At 24.3% G+C, this 21,225-nt stretch overlaps 2 protein-coding genes across 3 annotated transcripts; one reads left to right on the forward strand and one right to left on the reverse strand.

Annotated features, from left to right (window-relative positions):
• Nucleotides 1-1,718: 1,718 nt before the first annotated feature.
• Nucleotides 1,719-3,069, reverse strand: LOC134834289 (uncharacterized). Its single transcript, XM_063848909.1, has 2 exons — nucleotides 2,478-3,069; nucleotides 1,719-2,424 (listed from the first exon to the last, which is right to left on the reverse strand). The coding sequence occupies exons 1-2, from the start codon at nucleotides 2,794-2,796 to the stop codon at nucleotides 2,066-2,068; spliced, it is 678 nt and encodes a 225-aa protein (XP_063704979.1). The 5' UTR covers nucleotides 2,797-3,069; the 3' UTR covers nucleotides 1,719-2,065.
• Nucleotides 3,070-5,263: 2,194 nt separating this feature from the next.
• Nucleotides 5,264-18,611, forward strand: LOC134834588 (probable sodium/potassium/calcium exchanger CG1090). 2 transcript variants are annotated; one of them, XM_063849315.1, is made up of 6 exons: nucleotides 5,264-5,596; nucleotides 9,810-10,356; nucleotides 14,993-16,138; nucleotides 16,927-17,030; nucleotides 17,096-17,180; nucleotides 18,195-18,611. In XM_063849315.1, the coding sequence occupies exons 2-6, from the start codon at nucleotides 9,813-9,815 to the stop codon at nucleotides 18,203-18,205; spliced, it is 1,890 nt and encodes a 629-aa protein (XP_063705385.1). In that variant the 5' UTR covers nucleotides 5,264-5,596; nucleotides 9,810-9,812; the 3' UTR covers nucleotides 18,206-18,611. The 2 variants fall into 2 exon arrangements, with proteins under 2 accessions (XP_063705385.1, XP_063705386.1); XM_063849316.1 differs by lacking the exon at nucleotides 18,195-18,611 and having other exon boundaries at nucleotides 17,096-17,191.
• The last annotated feature ends 2,614 nt before the right edge of the window (nucleotides 18,612-21,225 follow it).

Below are 21,225 nucleotides of genomic sequence, written 5' to 3' on the forward strand. Positions count from 1 at the left end.
GAATTTGACATTGAAGAGGAGTATGGAAATGTGAAAAGTTACGACAAATGTTCAGAAGAGGGCGCTTTTTATTGAATTATCACTTTCATTCGTCTCATGGAAAAAATCGGTGCCGGAAATGGAAAAATCGGTGCACTTCCGATCGAGAGTGCTGAACACAGGATAACGGTTAGCGGAGTACTTACTCGTCACGGAATTATGCAAAGGAGGCTCCTTGCGCGATTGTTTGGATAAACCGTTGGAGCCTGAAGTCGTTTTGAGAGTATTTTATCAGGCATGTCGTGCCGTTCAGCATTTGCATTCGCAACAACCGCCCATAAATCATCGCGATATCAAGGTAAATAAGGAATTTAGTGAAAATTATTTCAAATTTTTTTTATTCTTTTTTAATTTTTTAAGATAAAAATTTGTTAAAAAAATAATTTTTCATTAAAAAAAATTAAAAAATAAATATTGAAATACAAAAAAAATGATATCCAATAAAAAAATAAATAGAAATTTTAAAATACTTCGAAATTTAAAAAAAAATGTGGACGAATAATTAATTAATTAAATAAGTATTATTTAATTAAAAAGATTTAACTAAAAAAATATTTTTTTTAACTATTTTAAAATTAAATAATTTATAAAAAAATAAATTTAAAGTAAAAATTTTATTTTAATTTTTTTTTGAAATTTTTCGATATTTTTTAAATTTTAATGTTTGAAAATAATTTTTTAGATAGCAAAAAATACTTTTAATTATTTAAAAAGTAAAAATTTGTTATAAAATAAAAGATTTACTTACAAAAAAGAATTAATATATCGTTTGAATTTCAAAATAATAAAAATAAATAAATATTAATTAAAATAATTTTAAAATATTTTCTGAAATTTTAATATTAGAAAATTTTTTACAAAAAAAAAATTAAATTAAATTATTTAATATAAAATTGAAGATTTTTTTGCTTTTTTATTTCTTCAGAAAATAAATTTTAATGGAAATTATTTAAAAAAATGAATTTAATAAATTATTTATTTAATTATTTATTTTTAAAATTTTATTAAAGATATTTAAAGTTTAATTTCTCGATTTTCCCGAAATTTAAAAAAAAAATAAATAAAATATATTTTAACATTTTATCAAATAATTAAAAAAAATCATTTCTTTTGAAAGTAGAAGATAAAAAAATTCAAATAATTTAAAAAAAGAAATTTTAAATAAATTTTTATTATTTAAAATAATAATTAAATAATTAATTGAAATAATTAATATTATTAAAAAACATTAGGTAAATAAAAAAATAGAAAATAAAAAAATTTTAATATTTAAATTAAATTTTCATTTTTATTTTAAATAATTTTTTAAAGTTTAAAAATTTAATAAATTCTAAAATAATTTTTTTAAATAAAAGAAAAATTAATTTTTTATTGGAAAAAAATTAAAAATTAATATTGAAATACAAAAAAAACTTTTAATTTTCATTATGAAATTTTTTTTTAAATTTTTGCAATTGAAAATTAATTTATATAAAATAATTTTAAATTAAAATATTTTAATTTAATTAAATATATTTTTTTTATTTTCAAATAATTTATTTTAATTTATTATTTTATAAAATAAAAATTGATTAATTAATAAAAAAATTTTTAATTTATAAAATTGATAAATTTTTAAGAAAAAAAAATTCAAAGTCAAAAAAATTTTATTTTAATTTTTATTTTCAGTTTATTTGTATCAAAAAGATGTAAATACAAAAAAATTAATAATATCTCCTCAAATCTCCTTAAAAAATATCATTTTTTGTTTAAAGTTAGAAAAAGGCATCATTTCATTTTAATATTCTTATCTGGTAAAACTTTTCACTAACCGTTAGCAAAATTTCAACTAATTCTATAAAAAATGTCTTTTTTTTTTGTTCGAAGCTCATTGAGATTCAATTTTTTTTGTTCATTTCATTATTTTTTTAAGTAGTAAATAGTGGCAAGAGAATTAGGAAAAAATTATCTTTAAATGCTGAGATTCTCCAAAATAAAAAATAATTCGAAGTCAGTCGAAAATTAATTTTAAGTAACTTTTTTTGCGTTAATATAACATGATGGCTCCTTTGTTTTCGTCATTATCGCCGCTGTGGTAACGTCGCATCTGCCGTCTTTCGTGAATAGTTGCCCATGTGAGGAAAATAATGTTCAACAAAGCGATGAAAAATCCCAAAACGACGAAATAGAAACTCGATCCCAATCGTGCGAGTCCTGCTGAGGTCCAATTTTGCGCCAAATCGTCTTGCAAAAGCACGTTGTCGAACAAACTTTTGTAAAATTGGATGCCCCATGCGATCAAAGCGGTTGCTTGAGCTCCCAAACTCGAAACGTTGCTCACGAAAAGGATTACCATCGTGCCGCGCTTTTTTGATGCTGAAGCGGCGCGAATTACGGAAGCGACGCCTGAAAGGGAATTATGAATTTTCGATAAAAATACAAGAAATTTCAATACAAACCTGCTACAAAGCTCGAAAGTAACCCAAATCCGACTCCTAAAGAGGTAAGAAGCCACCACGTATGCTGAATCACGTCGTCACGAAGCAAGGCATGAATGTCCGTCGTATTAAATCGCCATCCGTAGCGTTTATTTAAATTTTTCGACCCCGAAAATAATCCAAATTTGACTTTTCCCTGACTTTCCGGCACTTCGCGATGCTTTGCTTCCGCTTCAACCCAATATTCTGTCGTCAGAGCAGCAACAAGTAGTCCAATGATGATGCACGAACCGAAAAAAGTCGCAAAAACAAGTCCTCTTGTCTTCAGATTGATACTCATTTTTTTGGTTTTTTTGGTTGGAATGTTAATAATTCATAAAGTTGTAAATAACAAACAACGATGCATATAAATATTTGGAATGGCTCCGGATTTTTTTTTATTTTTGCGAATTGTAAATGGTTCAGTAACTTTGAGGATTTTTCGCGAATTTGATGGAATGTTGATGATTGTTGATGATTTTTGAATGGATTTTGGGATAAATAAGCGATTTAAATCATAATTTTAACTTAAATTTTAAATAAAAAGTGAAAAATCATCAAAAAAATATAAAAAAACAACAAATCAAAATGAAAAAAGAAACTCGAATGACATAAGCGTCAAAATAGGGAGCTACATTGACAGGTAAGTTTTTTTTTGAAAATTTATTTTTGAAATTTCCGTTAAAATTCATAAATTTAGAAAAAAATTATTTTTATTTAAAAAAAAATTAATAATTATTTAATTTAATCAAAAAATTTTTAATTTAATTAAAAAATTATTTTTTTAAAAAAAAATTATAATTATAAATTAATTAATATTTATTTATTTAGTTATTTTAATTATTTTTAAAAATATTTAAATTAAATTTTTTTTTTAAATTTTTAAAATTTTTTAAAAAATAATTTTTAAAAAATTAATTTTTTCAAACAATTAATTTTTTCATAAAAAATCGATTAAATCCGAAATTCTATCAATTAAAATTTTATATAATTTTTTTAATTTTTTATGATTGCTAACATTTTTTATTCTAAATTTTATAAAAAATAAAAAATTTATTTAAATAAAATTTAATTTAATGAAATTATTTGTTTAAAAAAAATATTTTATAAAAAAATTATGAATGTATTATTTATTTATTATTTGATTTTTTTTTTAATTATTTAAAATTTAATTAATTTATATTAAAAATTAAAAAAATTTTAAAATTATTCAAATTGAAAAAAATTTTTAACCAAATTAAAAATAAAAATCAATTCAAAAATTATTTTTATATTTTTATTTTTATTAAATTTAAAAATAAATTAAATTAAAAAAAATAATTTTTTTAATTTTTTTAAAAATTAATGTCGTTAAAATTAAAAAAAAAATTTTTTAAAAAATTTTTCACTTTTAAAAAAATCAATTTTTTAGATTAAAAATCCGAATTCTTTTTTCATTAAAATTTTTTAAATTTTTAAAAATTTCATTTTAAAATTAAAATTTAAATTGAATTTTGAAAATTTTTTTTTTTAAATAAAAAATTTTTGATATTTTTTTAAAAAATTTTTTTTTGAAAAAAAAAAATTTTATTTATTTTTAATTAAAAATAAAAAATTTAATTTTTAAAAATTTTTAAATATTATTTTTTTAAAATTTAAAATTTAAAATTTTTTAAAAATAAAAAAATTATTTAAAATTAAAAAAAAAATACATCAAATTGAAAATATTTTTTTAAAAATTATTATTTGTTATAAAATTTATTTTAATTACATTAAATTACAGTTGAGACGAAAACGAAAGTAATTTACATCCGAATCTTGTCTAAAGCGGAAAAAGGTGAGTAAAGGTTATCAGATTTCAATTCGAATAACGCAAGATTGCAAATTCTTTGTTTTTAATCATTATCAAGAGAAGAGATAATTATTTTCAAATTAGAGCATATTACTTTTGTACTTTGCTGCAAAAAAAAAAATTAAAAAACAAGAAAAAAATTTTTTTGGAGCTAAAATAAATAAAAAATTAATAAAAATAAAATTTAAAAAAAAATAAAAATTAAATAATAAAAAAAATTATTTATGATCATATCATATCAACAAGTTCACTTCATAAAAAAAATCCAACTGTGTTAATTAACAACAACAACATTTTGCTCGAAAGAAAAACCGCATTAGAAACACGATACCATTGAAAGCTGTTTTTCAATGTCACTGTGCTTCGACAATATATTCTTTCCAATTATCTCTTCTATTAATATTTCATTCGAGCACAAATTGAAGCACTTGAAATGATTTGTCGCGCCTGGTTGTTTACTCATCGTTTCAAGTTCAAATCACGCCGCGTTCACAATATAAACCGCTGCAAAGGCGCGCGGTCGAAATCCCTTTAATATGCATAATCAATGTCAAACACCCTTTTTCTCACATTTCGAACAAAAATTTGAATTTTCACTCATTAAACGACGTTCGGCAAAGCGCTACTGAAATAAACATCAATACCCGAAACACGAACACAAACTTTGCTTTATCTTTAAACATTTTCATTTATTACAATAACGAGACTCCCCCACACTCGGAGCGAGAAAAAAAACGTTTATTGTATTAAAATCTAGTAAAGTACGTGTGCGCCTGTCTGGTTTTTATTCATGAAAATTTTCTGTACTGAAACGTATGAGAAACGGAGAGAAACACAAATGTTACAATTTCCATGCTATTTCGTACGGTTTGCTCAAACTCTTGTTACGTTCAGTTGGTCAGTAGTGTGTCGAGCTCGGAGCCTTCAAAAGCTCCAACGAAATTCTCCGCGCGTATAAAATTTTAGTATTCGGTACGTGAAGCGACTCTATGTCTGGTACTATACAAAAACAACAACAACAAACCTGAAATAGATTTCGTCGGAGAGAGAGAAAATTTCTTTTTGAAAACATTCCTGTACAGAATACAGACTCGATATCGTAGAGCGCGCAAAGGAACAAATGAAAAAAGGAAATTCACATTCAGAGGCACCATCATCATTTATAGGAAAAAGTCAATTATTGCAGAAATAATTATAAATTCTTGCAAAATTTAGTGTTATTTTATGAAGTTTTAATCGGAAATTTAGCGTATTTAATAGAAAGTTATCGGTAAGCATCAAAAAATTATCCTAAAAACGAATTTTCCATTTCGTTTCAACTCAACAAAAGAAAAAGTGTCGAGTGAAAAAGGAAGAAAAAAATTACATAAAAAAAAATCGAGTGAAGTAACATTGAAAAATACAACAAAAAGTGTCGTAATGGATTTAAAATATTAACTTTTCAAAGGCAAAAAAAAAAATCTTTCACGTAATAACCTCGTTGTTGTAGCTTGTAGCCTTTTCTGTGTGTGAAAAGTCGTGAAGCCATGCGAAGTGTATATAAATCGATTTTTTTGTACATAAGACTTTTTTTCCTCTGACTCATGCTATCTTTGCTCGTCGACGATATTCGAAAAACAAAAAAAGGTTACTCCGTGAAAAATTTCTATTTTTAATTATTATTATCAACTTTGTCATTTCCGCAAAAAGCCACAGAGGTTGGCGATAATTAGATTCAGCACACAGGTGATGCTGTTTCAGTTGGAAAATCGATATTAATGAAATGAAACTGAAGTGAACCAAAGTTGTGATAACCTCGGTGTTTATAAAATTGCGATAATAAACGAGAGAAGATTGAATGATACATTATTAAAAAAGAATATGGGAGCGTGTAAGTCGGTGATTTATTAATGTCATAAAGCTCTGTATTACTTAATGCTATAGAGGCGAAGAGGGATAGAAAATCTTCGCTGACGATGGTGAAAGTGAAACGTGAGATGAAAAAATTATTATTTCTTGACCCTCGTGCAGTGACGGGATTTACATGTTGGGTCTTTGTTTAGGTTTTGCTTGGTTTGGATTAATTGAAATAAAATTTTTTGCTTGGTTTGGATTAATTGAAAATTTTTAGCTTCGAATCCTGAAAAGTAAATTTTTTGCTTGGTTTGGATTAATTGAAAATTTTTAGCTCCGAGTCCTGAAAAGTAAAATTTTTGCTTGGTTTGGATTAATTGAAAATTTTTTGTTTGGTTTGGAATTTTTGCTTGGTTTGGATTAATTGAAATAATTTTTTGCTTGGTTTGGATTAATTGAAATAATTTTTGCTTGGTTTGGATTAATTGAAAATTTTTAGCTCCGAGTCCTGAAAAGTAAAATTTTTGCTTGGTTTGGATTAATTGAAAAAAAAAATTTTGCTTGGTTTGGATTAATTGAAAATTTTTAGCTCCGAGTCCTGAAAAGTAAAATTTTTGCTTGGTTTGGATTAATTGAAATAAAATTTTTTGCTTGGTTTGGATTAATTGAAAATTTTTAGCTCCGAGTCCTGAAAAGTAAAATTTTTGCTTGGTTTGGATTAATTGAAAATTTTCAGCTTCGAGTCCTGAAAAGTAAAATTTTTGCTTGGTTTGTATTAATTGAAAATTTTTAGCTCCGAGTCCTGAAGAGTAAAATTTTTGCTTGGTTTGGATTAATTGAAAAAAAATTTTTGCTTGGTTTGGATTAATTGAAAATTTTCAGCTTCGAGTCCTGAAAAGTAAAATTTTTGCTTGGTTTGGATTAATTGAAGAATTTTTGATTCCTGAAAAGTAAAATTTTTTGCTTGGTTTGGATTAATTGAAATAAAATTTTTTGCTTGGTTTGGATTAATTGAAAATTTTTAGCTCCGAGTCCTGAAAAGTAAAATTTTTGCTTGGTTTGGATTAATTGAAATAAAATTTTTTGCTTGGTTTGGATTAATTGAAAATTTTTAGCTCTGAGTCCTGAAAAGTAAAATTTTGCTTGGTTTGGATTAATTGAAATAAATTTCAAAAGCTTCCGATTCCTAAAGAAAAAAAATTTTAATTTATTTTGAAAAAATTAAAGCGATTAAAACTTACCTTTTGAAACAATTTCCCTGGTTTGATAAATTTTGTTCCTTCGGATGCTTGTTGCCTCAATCTGTGTCCGTTACTGCCCATATGTTGTCGTTTTATTAAATAATACACGATCGTTAAAAAATTATCTAATATCTATTTTTAAAACAAAAAATTAAAAGAAAAACAAAAATTTATTTTTATCACAAAATTTCGCAAAAATAACAAACCAAATGGAGTCTCCTGGTTACTTTTAATGTTCATCAAAAACCATCCAAATCACTTAAATGGATTAAATCACACGCATTTCCATCTTTTCTCATCTCATATTTATCTTAACATGACACAGCCTCACATTACTTCAATGAAATAAACGTCTCGTTGCTCGTTCTCGCGTGAAAATCATCATAAAATAGTACAAGGAACGAAAAAAATGAAAGAAAAATGTTATTGTTCAGATGATGATGATTGTTGTTGTTGCTGCTGCTGCTGCCATAATGACGATTATAATAATAATGCATGGGAAAGGAAAAATAAGATAACGAAAAGACAGAAAAAGAAGCGGAGATATGAAAAGGAGACAAGTAGACATCAAGTGACTGCGATTATGATTTCTTTTCAATTGCATACAATTTTTCTATCGTAATAACACGAGAATAATACATTTGATGATGATGGCGACGATTGTTTGGATAAGTGGACCTTTTGAGACGAATGTTCTCGAAAGTACATTGAAAGCGATTTGAAGAAACGATTGAGAAAAGGCGAGAAAAAAGGGTGCGAATAATGAGGCAAAATAAATATTATTAGCAAAGTTGAGGGAAAGTACGAGAATTTTTTTGTGTGAATTGTGAGATCGTATTTTGGGTATTTTTTATGAAAATTTGATTTTAATTTTTTTTAAATTATTTTATAAAATTTCTTTAAAAAAAATAATAATTTAAAAAAATATATTACTTTTTTTTAAATTTAATTAATTTAAATTATTTTTTAATTAAATTGATTTAAATTAATTAATATTTTTTTATTTAATTTACTTTTTTTAAATTATTTTTTTTAAAGAAATCATTGATATAATAATTTTTTAAAAAATTCAAAATAATTTTTTGATAATCTTGAATATTTAATATTTTTTGATTTATAACTAATTTTAAATTTTTAAAGAAAAAAATATTTAAATTTAATTTAAATTTTAATTTAAATTTAAAAAAATATTTTTCTGTCAAATCTTTGAATACTTTTAAAAAATTTTTGAATATTTTTGAAAGATTTTTTAAAATTAATTTTATTTTTTTTTTTCTTTCATAAAAAATAATTAAAATCATTAAATTAACTTAATTTATAAAAAATAAAATAATTAAATTAATTAACTCAAAAAAAAAAAATAAAAATAATTAAATTAATTTTAAAATATTAAATTAAAAAAAAATCTTAAAATAATTTTAATTTTTTTTAAATATTTAATTTTTTTTTTAATTTAAATTTAAAAAAATATTTTTATTTATAATTTAATTTTTTTAAAGAAATTATTGACATAACAATTTTTTAAATATTTAATATTTTTTGATTTATAAATAATTTTAAATTTTTAAAGAAAAAAATATTTAAAAATTTTTTTTAATATTTTTTTAATTGAAATTTTAAAAAATATATTTTCTGTCAAATCTTTGAATATTTTTAACAAAATTTTTGAATATTTTTGAAAGATTTTTTAAAATTAATTTTAATTTTTTTTAAATTTCTTTCATAAAACTTTAAAATAAAAAATTAAAAAAAAAATAATTAAAATTATTAAATTAATTAAATTTAAAAAAAATAAATTAATTAAATTTAAAAAAAAAATTAATTTTAAAAATTTAAAATAAAAAAATCTTAAAAAAATTCAAAAAGACAGACAAACTCTCTTAAAACCAAATTTTCATTAAAAACGTCTTCAAAAACTTTCCTTTTTAAAAGATCTCAAGTACCTTTTCTCGTTTATATCGCCAATAAAGCCACGGCAGAATTATTAATGACTAATAAATGTTCACTTAAACTTATCCGTCGTCCCCCATAATTACCTTGTTGTTGTTGTTTTATGTACACAATCGCACTAAATTAACACAGTTTGCTCGCTCCGCATGAAAATGGCTTTTTTTTCAAGAATTGCATGTTGCTCCAAATGAGATTGGAAAACAAATTGCCGGAAATGAGGATTTTCATTCATTTTCTCTCCTATTTTCTCATTCTTTGCGAGTTTTTTAATCGCTCGGAAGTCGTTATATCATAATTGGTGATCTCACACTCGGAAAAAAAGGGAAAGTTGTCAAGAATTTATTTTCAGTTGAGTGCAATTCGATCGTGGTAACGTGAGATAACTTCCTTGTTCACTCATCCGAAATGGGTCTTTAATGCAATTTAATCGATTTTTTCCATTTTTTCTTCTCGTTGCAGGAAATGAGACGAGCGCGTCGCAATAGAATATGGCACATTAGTATACTTTTCCTCGTGTATTCATGTTTGCACGTTTACTCGGCGACAGTTGGCACGTTATCGTCGTTGGGCGACGATGATACGACGAGTGTCCCATTGAGCGATGTCGGAGGCACGGGATATGGAAGCGGCGTCTCGACACTGGCGAATGAAGAACTTTTTGTCGAGACAACGCGAGCGACGTATCACAAGCATCACACGCATCCAACATGGCGACCAAGGCGGGAAAATTGTACGCCGCCGAGCATTGAGCAGTTTCCGAAACCGTTAATGCCGCTCAGCTGGCGTCGTCATGGCGGTTTGATCATTCATGTGCTCGTTGCGGTTTTTACGTTTTTGGGATTGGCGATTGTGTGTGATGATTATTTCGTTTCGAGCTTGGATCGATTGTGCGAAGAGCTGAAATTGTCGCCGGATGTTGCGGGAGCAACGTTTATGGCAGCAGGCAGTTCAGCGCCTGAGCTTGCGACAGTTATTATTGGCGTGTTTTTCGCAAAAGATGATATTGGTAAGAAATTTTTTGAAGTTTTTGTGCTTGGTTTGAATTAATTGGAAAAAATTTGAAGATAAATTATTTTATTTTTAATTTTTTAAATTTAAAAAAAAAAATCTAAACTTAAATCAAATATTGCTTCAAAGGGATAAACATTTGTCAAAGGGGCTCTAATTTATAATTTTTAATCATTTTGCAACACAAAACTGCCAAAAAATTGAAACTGAAAAAAAATTTTTTCTTTGACACAGTTTTATTTTGAAAACTAAATCAAGAACAAAAAAACTGTGTCAAAGCAATTTTTGTCAAATCTTGCTCCAAATGGATAAAAATTTGTCAGAGGGGCTCTAATTTATCATTTTTAATCATTTTTTAACTGAAAACTGCTAAAAAATTGAAACTGAAAAAAAAATTTTCTTTGACACAGTTTTGATTTGAAAACTAAATCAAGACAAAAACTGTGTCAAAAACTGTGTCAAAGCAATTTTTGTCAAATCTTGCTCCAAATGGATAAAAATTTGTCAGAGGGCTCTAATTTATCATTTTTAATCATTTTTTAACTGAAAACTGCTAAAAAATTGAAACTGAAAAAAAAATTTTCTTTGACACAGTTTTGATTTGAAAACTAAATCAAGACAAAAACTGTGTCAAAAACTGTGTCAAAGCAATTTTTTCAAATCTTGCTCCAAATGGATAAAAATTTGTCAGAGGGCTCTAATTTATCATTTTTAATCATTTTTTAACTGAAAACTGCTAAAAAATTGAAACTGAAAAAAAATTTTTTCTTTGACACAGTTTTGATTTGAAAACTAAATCAAGACAAAAACTGTGTCAAAAACTGTGTCAAAGCAATTTTTGTCAAATCTTACTCCAAATTCATCAAAATTTGTCAGAAGGCTCTAATTTATCATTTTTAATCATTTTTTAACTCAAAACTGCTAAAAAATTGAAACTGAAAAAAAAATTTTTCTTTGACACAGTTTTGATTTGAAAACTAAATCAAGACAAAAACTGTGTCAAAAACTGTGTCAAAGCAATTTTTGTCAAATCTTGCTCCAAATGGATAAAAATTTGTCAGAGGGCTCTAATTTATCATTTTTAATCATTTTGTAACTCAAAACTGCTAAAAAATTGAAACTGAAAAAAATTTTTTCTTTGACACAGTTTTGATTTGAAAACTAAATCAAGACAAAAACTGTGTCAAAAACTGTGTCAAAGCAATTTTTTTCAAATCTTGCTCCAAATGGATAAAAATTTGTCAGAGGGCTCTAATTTATCATTTTTAATCATTTTTAAACTGAAAACTGCTAAAAAATTGAAACTGAAAAAAAATTTTTTCTTTGACACAGTTTTGATTTGAAAACTAAATCAAGACAAAAAAACTGTGTCAAAAACTGTGTCAAAGCAATTTTTGTCAAATCTTGCTCCAAATGGATAAAAATTTGTCAGAGGGCTCTAATTTATCATTTTTAATCATTTTGCAACTCAAAACTGCTAAAAAATTGAAACTGAAAAAAAATTTTTCTTTGACACAGTTTTGATTTGAAAACTAAATCAAGAGCAAAAAAACTGTGTCAAAAACTGTGTCAAAGCAATTTTTTTCAAATCTTGCTCCAAATGGATAAAAATTTGTCAGAGGGCTCTAATTTATCATTTTTAATCATTTTATAACTCAAAACTGCTAAAAAATTGAAACTGAAAAAAAATTTTTTCTTTGACACAGTTTTGTTTTGAAAACTAAATCAAGAGCAAAAAAACTGTGTCAAAAACTGTGTCAAAGCAATTTTTTTCAAATCTTGCTCCAAATGGATAAAAATTTGTCAGAGGGCTCTAATTTATCATTTTTAATCATTTTTAAACTGAAAACTGCTAAAAAATTGAAACTGAAAAAAATTTTTTCTTTGACACAGTTTTGATTTGAAAACTAAATCAAGAGCAAAACTGTGTCAAAAACTATGTCAAAAACTTTGTCAAAGCAATTTTTTTCAAATCTTGCTCCAAATGGATAAAAATTTGTCAGAGGGCTCTAATTTATCATTTTTAATCATTTTTAAACTGAAAACTGCTAAAAAATTGAAACTGAAAAAAATTTTTTCTTTGACACAGTTTTGATTTGAAAACTAAATCAAGACAAAAAAACTGTGTCAAAAACTGTGTCAAAAAATTTTTGTCTGTGTCAAAATTTACTTTTTAATCATTTTTAAACTGTGTCAAAGCAATTTTTGTCAAATCTTGCTCCAAATGGATAAAAATTTGTCAGAGGGCTCTAATTTATCATTTTTAATCATTTTTAAACTGAAAACTGCTAAAAAATTGAAACTGAAAAAGAATTTTTTCTTTGACACAGTTTTGATTTGAAAACTAAATCAAGAGCAAAAAAACTGAAAAACTGTGTCAAAGCAATTTTTTCCTGTGTCAAAAACTGTGTCAAAACTGCTAAAAAATTGAAACTGAAAAAAAAAATGTCAAACACAGTTTTGATTTGAAAACTAAATCAAGCAATTTTTGTGTCAAATCTTTTTGCTCCAAATGGATAAAAATTTGTCAGAGGGCTCTAATTTATCATTTTTAATCATTTTTAAACTGAAAACTGCTAAAAAATTGAAACTGAAAAAGAATTTTTTCTTTGACACAGTTTTGATTTGAAAACTAAATCAAGACAAAAACTGTGTCAAAAACTGTGTCAAAGCAATTTTTTTCAAATCTTGCTCCAAATGGATAAAAATTTGTCAGAGGGCTCTAATTTATCATTTTTAATCATTTTTAAACTGAAAACTGCTAAAAAATTGAAACTGAAAAAGAATTTTTTCTTTGACATAGTTTTGTTTTAAAAACTAAATCAAGAGCAAAAAAACTGTGTCAAAAACTGTGTCAAAGCAATTTTTTCAAATATTGCTCCAAATGGATAAAAATTTGTCAGAGGGCTCTAATTTATCATTTTTAATCATTTTTAAACTGAAAACTGCTAAAAAATTGAAACTGAAAAAGAATTTTTTCTTTGACACAGTTTTGATTTGAAAACTAAATCAAGACAAAAACTGTGTCAAAAACTGTGTCAAAAACTGTGTCAAAGCAATTTTTTTCAAATCTTGCTCCAAATGGATAAAAATTTGTCAGAGGGCTCTAATTTATCATTTTTAATCATTTTTAAACTGAAAACTGCTAAAAAATTGAAACTGAAAAAGAATTTTTGTGTCAAAAACTGTGTCAAAGCAAGTTTTGAAATTTGAAAATTTATCATTTTTAATCTTTTTATAACTCAAAACTGCCAAAAAATTGAAACTGAAAAAAAATTTTTCTTTGACACAGTTTTGTTTTGAAAACTAAATCAAAAACTGTGTCAAAAACTGTGTCAAAGCAATTTTTTTCAAATCTTGCTCCAAATGGATAAAAATTTGTCAGAGGGCTCTAATTTATCATTTTTAATCATTTTTAAACTGAAAACTGCTAAAAAATTGAAACTGAAAAAGAATTTTTTCTTTGACACAGTTTTGATTTGAAAACTAAATCAAGACAAAAACTGTGTCAAAAACTGTGTCAAAAACTGTGTCAATTTTTTCAAATCTTGCTCCAAATGGATAAAAATTTGTCAGAGGGCTCTAATTTATCATTTTTAATCATTTTGCAACTCAAAACTGCTAAAAAATTGAAACTGAAAAAAATTTTTTCTTTGACACAGTTTTGATTTGAAAACTAAATCAAGACAAAAACTGTGTCAAAAACTGTGTCAAAAACTGTGTCAAAGCAATTTTTTTCAAATCTTGCTCCAAATGGATAAAAATTTGTCAGAGGGCTCTAATTTATCATTTTTAATCATTTTTATAACTCAAAACTGCTAAAAAATTGAAACTGAAAAAAATTTTTTCTTTGACATAGTTTTGATTTGAAAACTAAATCAAAAGCAAAAAAACTGTGTCAAAAACTGTGTCAAAGCAATTTTTTTCAAATCTTGCTCCAAATGGATAAAAATTTGTCAGAGGGCTCTAATTTATCATTTTTAATCATTTTTAAACTGAAAACTGCTAAAAAATTGAAACTGAAAAAAAAATTTTTTCTTTGACACAGTTTTGATTTGAAAACTAAATCAAGACAAAAAAACTGTGTCAAAAACTGTGTCAAAGCAATTTTTTTCAAATCTTGCTCCAAATGGATAAAAATTTGTCAGAGGGCTCTAATTTATCATTTTTAATCATTTTTTAACTGAAAACTGCTAAAAAATTGAAACTGAAAAAAAATTTTTTCTTTGACACAGTTTTGATTTGAAAACTAAATCAAGACAAAAACTGTGTCAAAAACTGTGTCAAAGCAATTTTTTTCAAATCTTGCTCCAAATGGATAAAAATTTGTCAGAGGGCTCTAATTTATCATTTTTAATCATTTTTTAACTGAAAACTGCTAAAAAATTGAAACTGAAAAAGAATTTTTTCTTTGACACAGTTTTGATTTGAAAACTAAATCAAGACAAAAACTGTGTCATAGCAATTTTTGTTTTTTCAGTTTCAATCTAAAATTTCTGAAAATTCATTTTTTTGTTCATTTTTATTTTTTTTTTAATTTAAGTTTTTATGTTTGGTTTGAATTAATTGAAAAAGATTTTTAGGTTAAATTTTTAAGAAATAAAAAAAACTTACCTTTTTTTTCTCGTCAACAGGTGTCTCTGGAGTAATTGGCTCCGCAGTTTTCAACATCATGTTCGTTATTTCCGTGTGTGCGTTATGCAGCGGCGCTGTCTTAAAGCTAAATTGGTGGCCCTTAGTTCGTGACTGCGCATTTTATGCCGTGTCGATTTTCGCCATGCTCATCATCATTTGCAATGACTTAATTTCATGGCCTGAGGCGTTATTCATGCTCTTGCTGTACGTGGCATATTGCGTTGCCTTACACTTCAACTCGGCACTCGAACGATGGGCGCATACCTGGAATCTTCCAATCAAACTTCCAACGAAAGAGGAACAATCAGCCTTAGTTACGTATAAAAATGTCGCCGAGCCGTCGTACAACACGACGCAAGATGACGCGACGAAAGTTGCCTCGCCCCCTGCCGTCGATCCAGCGAGCAATTACGATCAGTATGTCGATCCGAATGCCAGTTGGGATCCGAATGCGGCTTGGGGCGGCGAATCAGCAGCGCCTGCACAACCCGCCGCTGCCGTCGATTCTTGGGGCAACGATAGTTGGGGAAATCCCGTTTCGAACACAAATGGGCAGCAAAATTACGGTTACAACAATGATTATTACGATCAAGATGGACAACCGCAGCAACAACAAGCGCCATCTACCGAACAAACGCAAAAAGTTTCAACGCAAGTCGTCGTTGATGATTATTACAGACCAAAAGAACCGCGTCCTGATGCTCCGAATCCGCTTGAGAAGCCGGCAAATGGATCGCAGATCGAAATTATCGCATGGGCGGTTGTTTATCCGATTCACTACATGTGTCGCTTGACAATGCCCGACGTTAGAACGGAAAAATATCGCAATTGGTATCCGTTTACGTTCATGATGAGCATGGTTTGGATCTCGCTCTACAGCTACTTCATGGTTTGGATGATTGTCATCATTGGGGCAACGCTCGGCATTCCCGACACCGTGATGGGATTAACCTTCGTGGCAGCGGGTGTCTCCGTACCAGATGCGCTTAGCTCCATTGCGGTGATAAAGGAGGGCTATGGCGATATGGCTGTATCTAATGCAGTTGGCTCCAATGTCTTTGACATCCTCATTTGCCTCGGACTTCCGTGGTTCATCCAAACTGCCATCATTAAGCCCGGATCGCACGTTAATGTTATCTCGAAAGGTAAAAAAAATATAAATTTAATAATTAATTCTTAAAAAAATTAAAAATATAATTTTCATATTTTATTATTTATTTTTTGTAGAAAAAATTTTTCTTAAATGGGGCAAGGAAAAAGATAATTTTTAATTTATAATTTGATGATTAATTTAAAAATAACTTTTATTAATTAATTTTTAAAAAAATTAACAATTTATTTTAATTAAAAAATATTTCATTATAATTTTTTTTATTAATTTTTTAAATTTTAATCAAAAAATTAATTAATTTAAAAATGTTTTTTAAAGTTAATTTTAATGATTTTATTTTTTTATTACTTTATTTAATTAATAATAAATTTAAAAATAACTTTGATAACTAATTTTAATTTTTTTTTTTATTTTTTAATTTTGAAATATTTTTTAAATAATGTTATTAATTGATTTTAAAAAAGTTTAATTAAAAAAATAATTTAATTAATAAAAAAAATATTTTTTTAAAAAAAATAATTTTAATTATTTTAAATAAAAAAATAATTAATTCATATAAAAAATAATTTTAATTAAAAAAATATTAATAAATTTAAAAATAAATTAACAATCAAATTAATTTTTTTACTTAACAATTTTTGTTTTAAATAATTAAATTAAATATTTTAAATTATTTTGAATTTTTTTTATTTGTTTATTAATTTAGAAATATTTTAATTAATAATTTATTTTTTTTTTAATAATAGTTTAAATTAAAATAATTAATAATTTAATTAATTAAAAAAAATTAACGAATTTCTTACCTTTAATTATTTTTTTCAGGTTTGGCATATTCAACCCTTTCACTACTTTCCTCCGTTGTCTTTTTCCTCGTGACAGTCCATCTCAACGGTTGGAAATTAGACAAACGTTTAGGCATTTTCTTGGTAAGTTTTCATTTTTTTCATTAATTTCTGAACCAAAAACTAAAAAAATCTTTATTTTTAAACAGATGATTTGGTACCTTTTATTCATCACACTTGCCTCGTTGTACGAGCTCAACGTCTTTGGACAGTTAAATCCCCCCGAATGCCCAAGTGAGTATTAATCTCCCATTTTTAACCGTAAAATTTGTTTATTTTGTCCCAAAAAACGTAATTTAATTTAAAATTAATTAAAAATAACTCGTAATTCGTAAATTTCGTAAGTAAAAAGTGTTCTTGTTATGCTCTTGAACTAACAAAAAAATATATAAAAAATTCACTTTTGCACAAAAGTAGTGACAAATTTTCACCAAATGCAAGCCTTGTGAATAGAAGAGATGCAAGAAATGGTGAAAAGCACAAAATCACATTAAAAATCTATCAAGATTTTCTGTAGATTAGTTGTTATCTTTGAACTATTTAACTGAAAAAAAAGCTTTTTTGTGTGACAAGTTTCTTTACAAAAAAAAAAAAAAAATTAAATTTGAAAAAAATTTAAAAAAAATTAATTGGCGAAAAAAAAAATTTTTTGTTTTCAATTTCCTGTAGAATAGAGTTTGTTTAATTTAATTTATTTTTAAATAATTTAATTAATTAAAAATTTTAATTAAACAAAATAATTTTGACAAAAATATTTTTTTTGATGAAATCTTAAATTTTAAGAAATTTTCAGGTTGTTTTTACATGTAAATAAAAATATTCAAAAAATTCATAAAATTTTAAAATTAAATTTAAAAAAATAAAGGAAAAATTTAAATTAAAATAAAATAAAAATAAAAAAAATTTAAAAAAAAATAAATTAAAAAAATTTAAATAAAAATTTGAAAAAAAAAATTTAAAAAAAAAATCAAAAATTAAATTATTTTTTTAATAATTTACTTAATTTTAAAAATTAATAATTTATTAATAAAATTTTTTTTTATTAATTTAAAATTTTTGAAACCAAAAATAACCTAAAAACGTCTTAAAATTTAAGAACTTATCAAAAAAATAAAAATTAATAATATAATAATGTCAAAATTAACCTTTGACTGCTTTCCTTTAACTTTTCATTCCATAAAAAAATCTATGGAAAAATTCAAAAATTATTCAGATTCACTTACCAAAAATTTTAAATTTCTTTTTCAGGCAATTACTAAAGAAGAAAGATGGAAAAAAGTCGAATGGCCAAACAAAATCCCAAAACACTTTCGAACGGATACGGAAAACTCTCTAAAAAACAAAAAAAATAAGAACTCGATAAATATTAAAAAAAAAACTCATAAAAAATATATTGTAAAAAAATCTGTTATTGTGATAAAATGTATGAATTTTAAATTAATTATTAGCAAAGTTATTGTTAAAAATTATATTAAATTCAATCCTTTCCAATTTTTTTTCCTCCATCCATAAAACGTAAAAAAAAGTCTCCATAGCTACTTAATCTTGTCCTCCATGCATTTTATTTGCTAACCAAAAACTCAAATCTTCAGACAACGGCATTTATAGGTTTCCAACAAATAAAAAATAGTGAGAAAAAAAAATAAATTAAAAAATAGCCAAAAACAAGAAAAAGTGCAACGAACCAAAGCTAACAAAAATAAAACAGAAATATATCTTGTGTTAAACGCATTCCAAAGAAAAATTAAAATCCGTGTAAAAAAATAATTTTCGCTAAAAAAATACTTACCAAAAATACTCTTTTGATTCGCTTGACATGAGCATCGTTACTGTTAACATTAATCTAGAAGTTAAAAAAAATAATATGTATTCTATATTCAAAAAAGATAAAAATAAATGTAGTAAATATTTACCTTCTATTGAAAAGATGAACAAACAATAATAAATTTAAAGCTTAAAAAAATCTATATCTATAACTCTTAAATTTAATGATATTTAATTAATTAAATTCCAAGTTTATAAAATAATTTAAATTAGAAAAATATTTAAAATTAATTTTAAATAATTTTTAATATTAAAAAAAATTTATTTATTTATTTATTTTATTTATTTATTTTTATTAAAAAAAATTAAATAAAAATAAATAAATAAATTTTTATTTTTTTAAATATTAAAAATTAATTAAAATTATTTTTTTATAATTTTTTTAAATTAAAATAATTTTATAAACTAATAAAAAATGGAAAATTAAATAAAAAAAATATTAATTATAAAAAAAATCTAAAAATGTGAAAAGATTGTGAAAAAGTATTATTCCTCCTCATTAAAAAAAATTAAAAATTTATTTTAAAAAAATAATTTTTATTTTAATTAATAAAAAATTAACTCTTTAAAAAAAGGTATGAAGAAAAAAAATAAAATGTATTAAAATATGACAACCATAAAAATATAGGAACAAAAAAACCCACGGTAATATTTATTAATAGAGGTAGGTAGCTTACAAAGAAAAAAAAATGATAAAAATATGTTAAAAACAATCAGCACACAAAACGTATTAAAAATATATAAAAAATGAAAACAAAACATAGCGATGGCTAACGGGTCATTTTGTTCTTGTTTTAGAATAATATCGCATAATAAATAAAATAAAATAAAAAATTGCACCATGTACAATATAGTTCATCGCGTTTATGAAAAAAAACTATGTGTTAAAAATAAATAAATAAAAAATATATGAAAATAAAAAAGGAACATTAACAAAACCTGGTTAAATATTAAGATGTATTAAAATAAATAATTAAAAAAAAATAAAAATCCAATAAAATAATTTCAAAACTTAATTTATCATTAAAAATTAAATGAAATTATTTAAAGTGTTAAAAAGCAAATTTTATTAATAATTAATTAAATTTAAAAAATTATACATATGATGAAAAAAGTGACTCCAAAATGAGTAAAAAAAATAATAAATAAAAGAAAAGCAAACTATTATAATTATAAATTAAAATTTATCATAAATATAATTAAAGAAAAAATAATTAATTAAATTGAAAATGTTTTAAAGTTGTAAAAAAAAATCTATTATTCGATCCGAAAAAAAGTATATTGAAATGTCATTAATTTGATGATTAAATCATAAAGATTAATAAAAATAAAAATGAAATAAAGTTGTTGATTAAGTGAATTTTATGAGTTTTTAATTTTATTTTAAATTTAATTTTTTTTTCAGCTCCTTGAAAATTAGGCCTAAATTCATGAAAAAGTTTTAGTTTTTGAATTTTTTGATGGAAATTTGAGTTTTATGAACAAATTAAGAAGTTAAAGTGAAAACTGACGAATTATCGATAAGAGCTGAAAAGTTAGTCCTAATTGGAGCTGAATGTTGGTTTTAAAAGCTGTAAGTATATTTTTTGGTATAAAATCTTATTTTAAAATTTCTTCTGAGTCTTATCATTAAACATGAACGAATTTATAAGAGCTAAAAGTTAGTTTTAAAAACTGAAAATTTTAAAAACTGAAAATTTATTTCAAGAGCAAAAAGTTAGTTTTAAAAACTGAAAATTTATTTCAAGAGCTAAAAGTTAGTTTTAAAAACTGAAAATTTATTTCAAGAGCTAAAAGTTAGTTTTAAAAACTGAAAAATCTAAATTCGATAAAAAAAGGCTCCTTTAATCAAGTAAAATTATTAAAAAAGGATTAAATTAAAAACTGTTAACCAAAAATTAAGTTTTCAACAAAAAGAAATTTTTTTGTTAGAAAATTTTCAAAACCTTCTAAAACAGATTCTAACAAAATTCAAAAAGAAATTCCTTAAACGACTTTTTCAAACAACTCACAATTCAATCCAAGTCTCTTCTACAACTTTTCTCTTTAATGAAATTCCAACTCTCCATTCAAGTCCAACTTTTTCATTCAACTTTAATCGTTCTCTCTTTCATTCACAAAATTTAGCTCCTCCTCTTCACGTGATTGGCTATCCTCTTAATAATCTTCAAACCAATCAAAATTAGAGTCTTTGAGTCTCTTTTCCGCTCTTACAGGATCTTTTGAACATCCTTGCCCTTCAAATGACCTTGAGATCAATACTTTACAAATTTCACTTTTTAATACTCCTCAAAAAAATTTTATTTTAATTTTTTATAATTTTTATGAAATTCAACCCACTCTAACTTAATATTTAGTTCAGTTATGAAAAATATTGCTTATTGAGATGCTTTCAATCATTTTCTATCTTTGACGGATGAAACAAAGAACTTTTTATTACAAAAACTATTTAAAG

This window comes from Culicoides brevitarsis, chromosome 3, assembly GCF_036172545.1.
Source record: "Culicoides brevitarsis isolate CSIRO-B50_1 chromosome 3, AGI_CSIRO_Cbre_v1, whole genome shotgun sequence".
Classification (NCBI taxonomy): Eukaryota; Metazoa; Arthropoda; class Insecta; order Diptera; family Ceratopogonidae; genus Culicoides; species Culicoides brevitarsis.

What these genes read in the sequence shown, in the direction of transcription:
- LOC134834289 (XM_063848909.1), bottom strand. Translation starts at nt 2,796, where the DNA reads ATGAGTATCAATCTGAAGACAAGAGGACTTGTTTTTGCGACTTTTTTC. An exon ending in ACTTTCGAGCTTTGTAGCAG is followed by an intron (nt 2,425 to 2,477) that starts GTTTGTATTGAA and finishes ATTCCCTTTCAG; the next exon opens with GCGTCGCTTCCGTAATTCGC.
- LOC134834588 (XM_063849315.1), top strand. Translation starts at nt 9,813, where the DNA reads ATGAGACGAGCGCGTCGCAATAGAATATGGCACATTAGTATACTTTTC. An exon ending in TTTCGCAAAAGATGATATTG is followed by an intron (nt 10,357 to 14,992) that starts GTAAGAAATTTT and finishes TCTCGTCAACAG; the next exon opens with GTGTCTCTGGAGTAATTGGC. An exon ending in AACGTTTAGGCATTTTCTTG is followed by an intron (nt 17,031 to 17,095) that starts GTAAGTTTTCAT and finishes ATTTTTAAACAG; the next exon opens with ATGATTTGGTACCTTTTATT.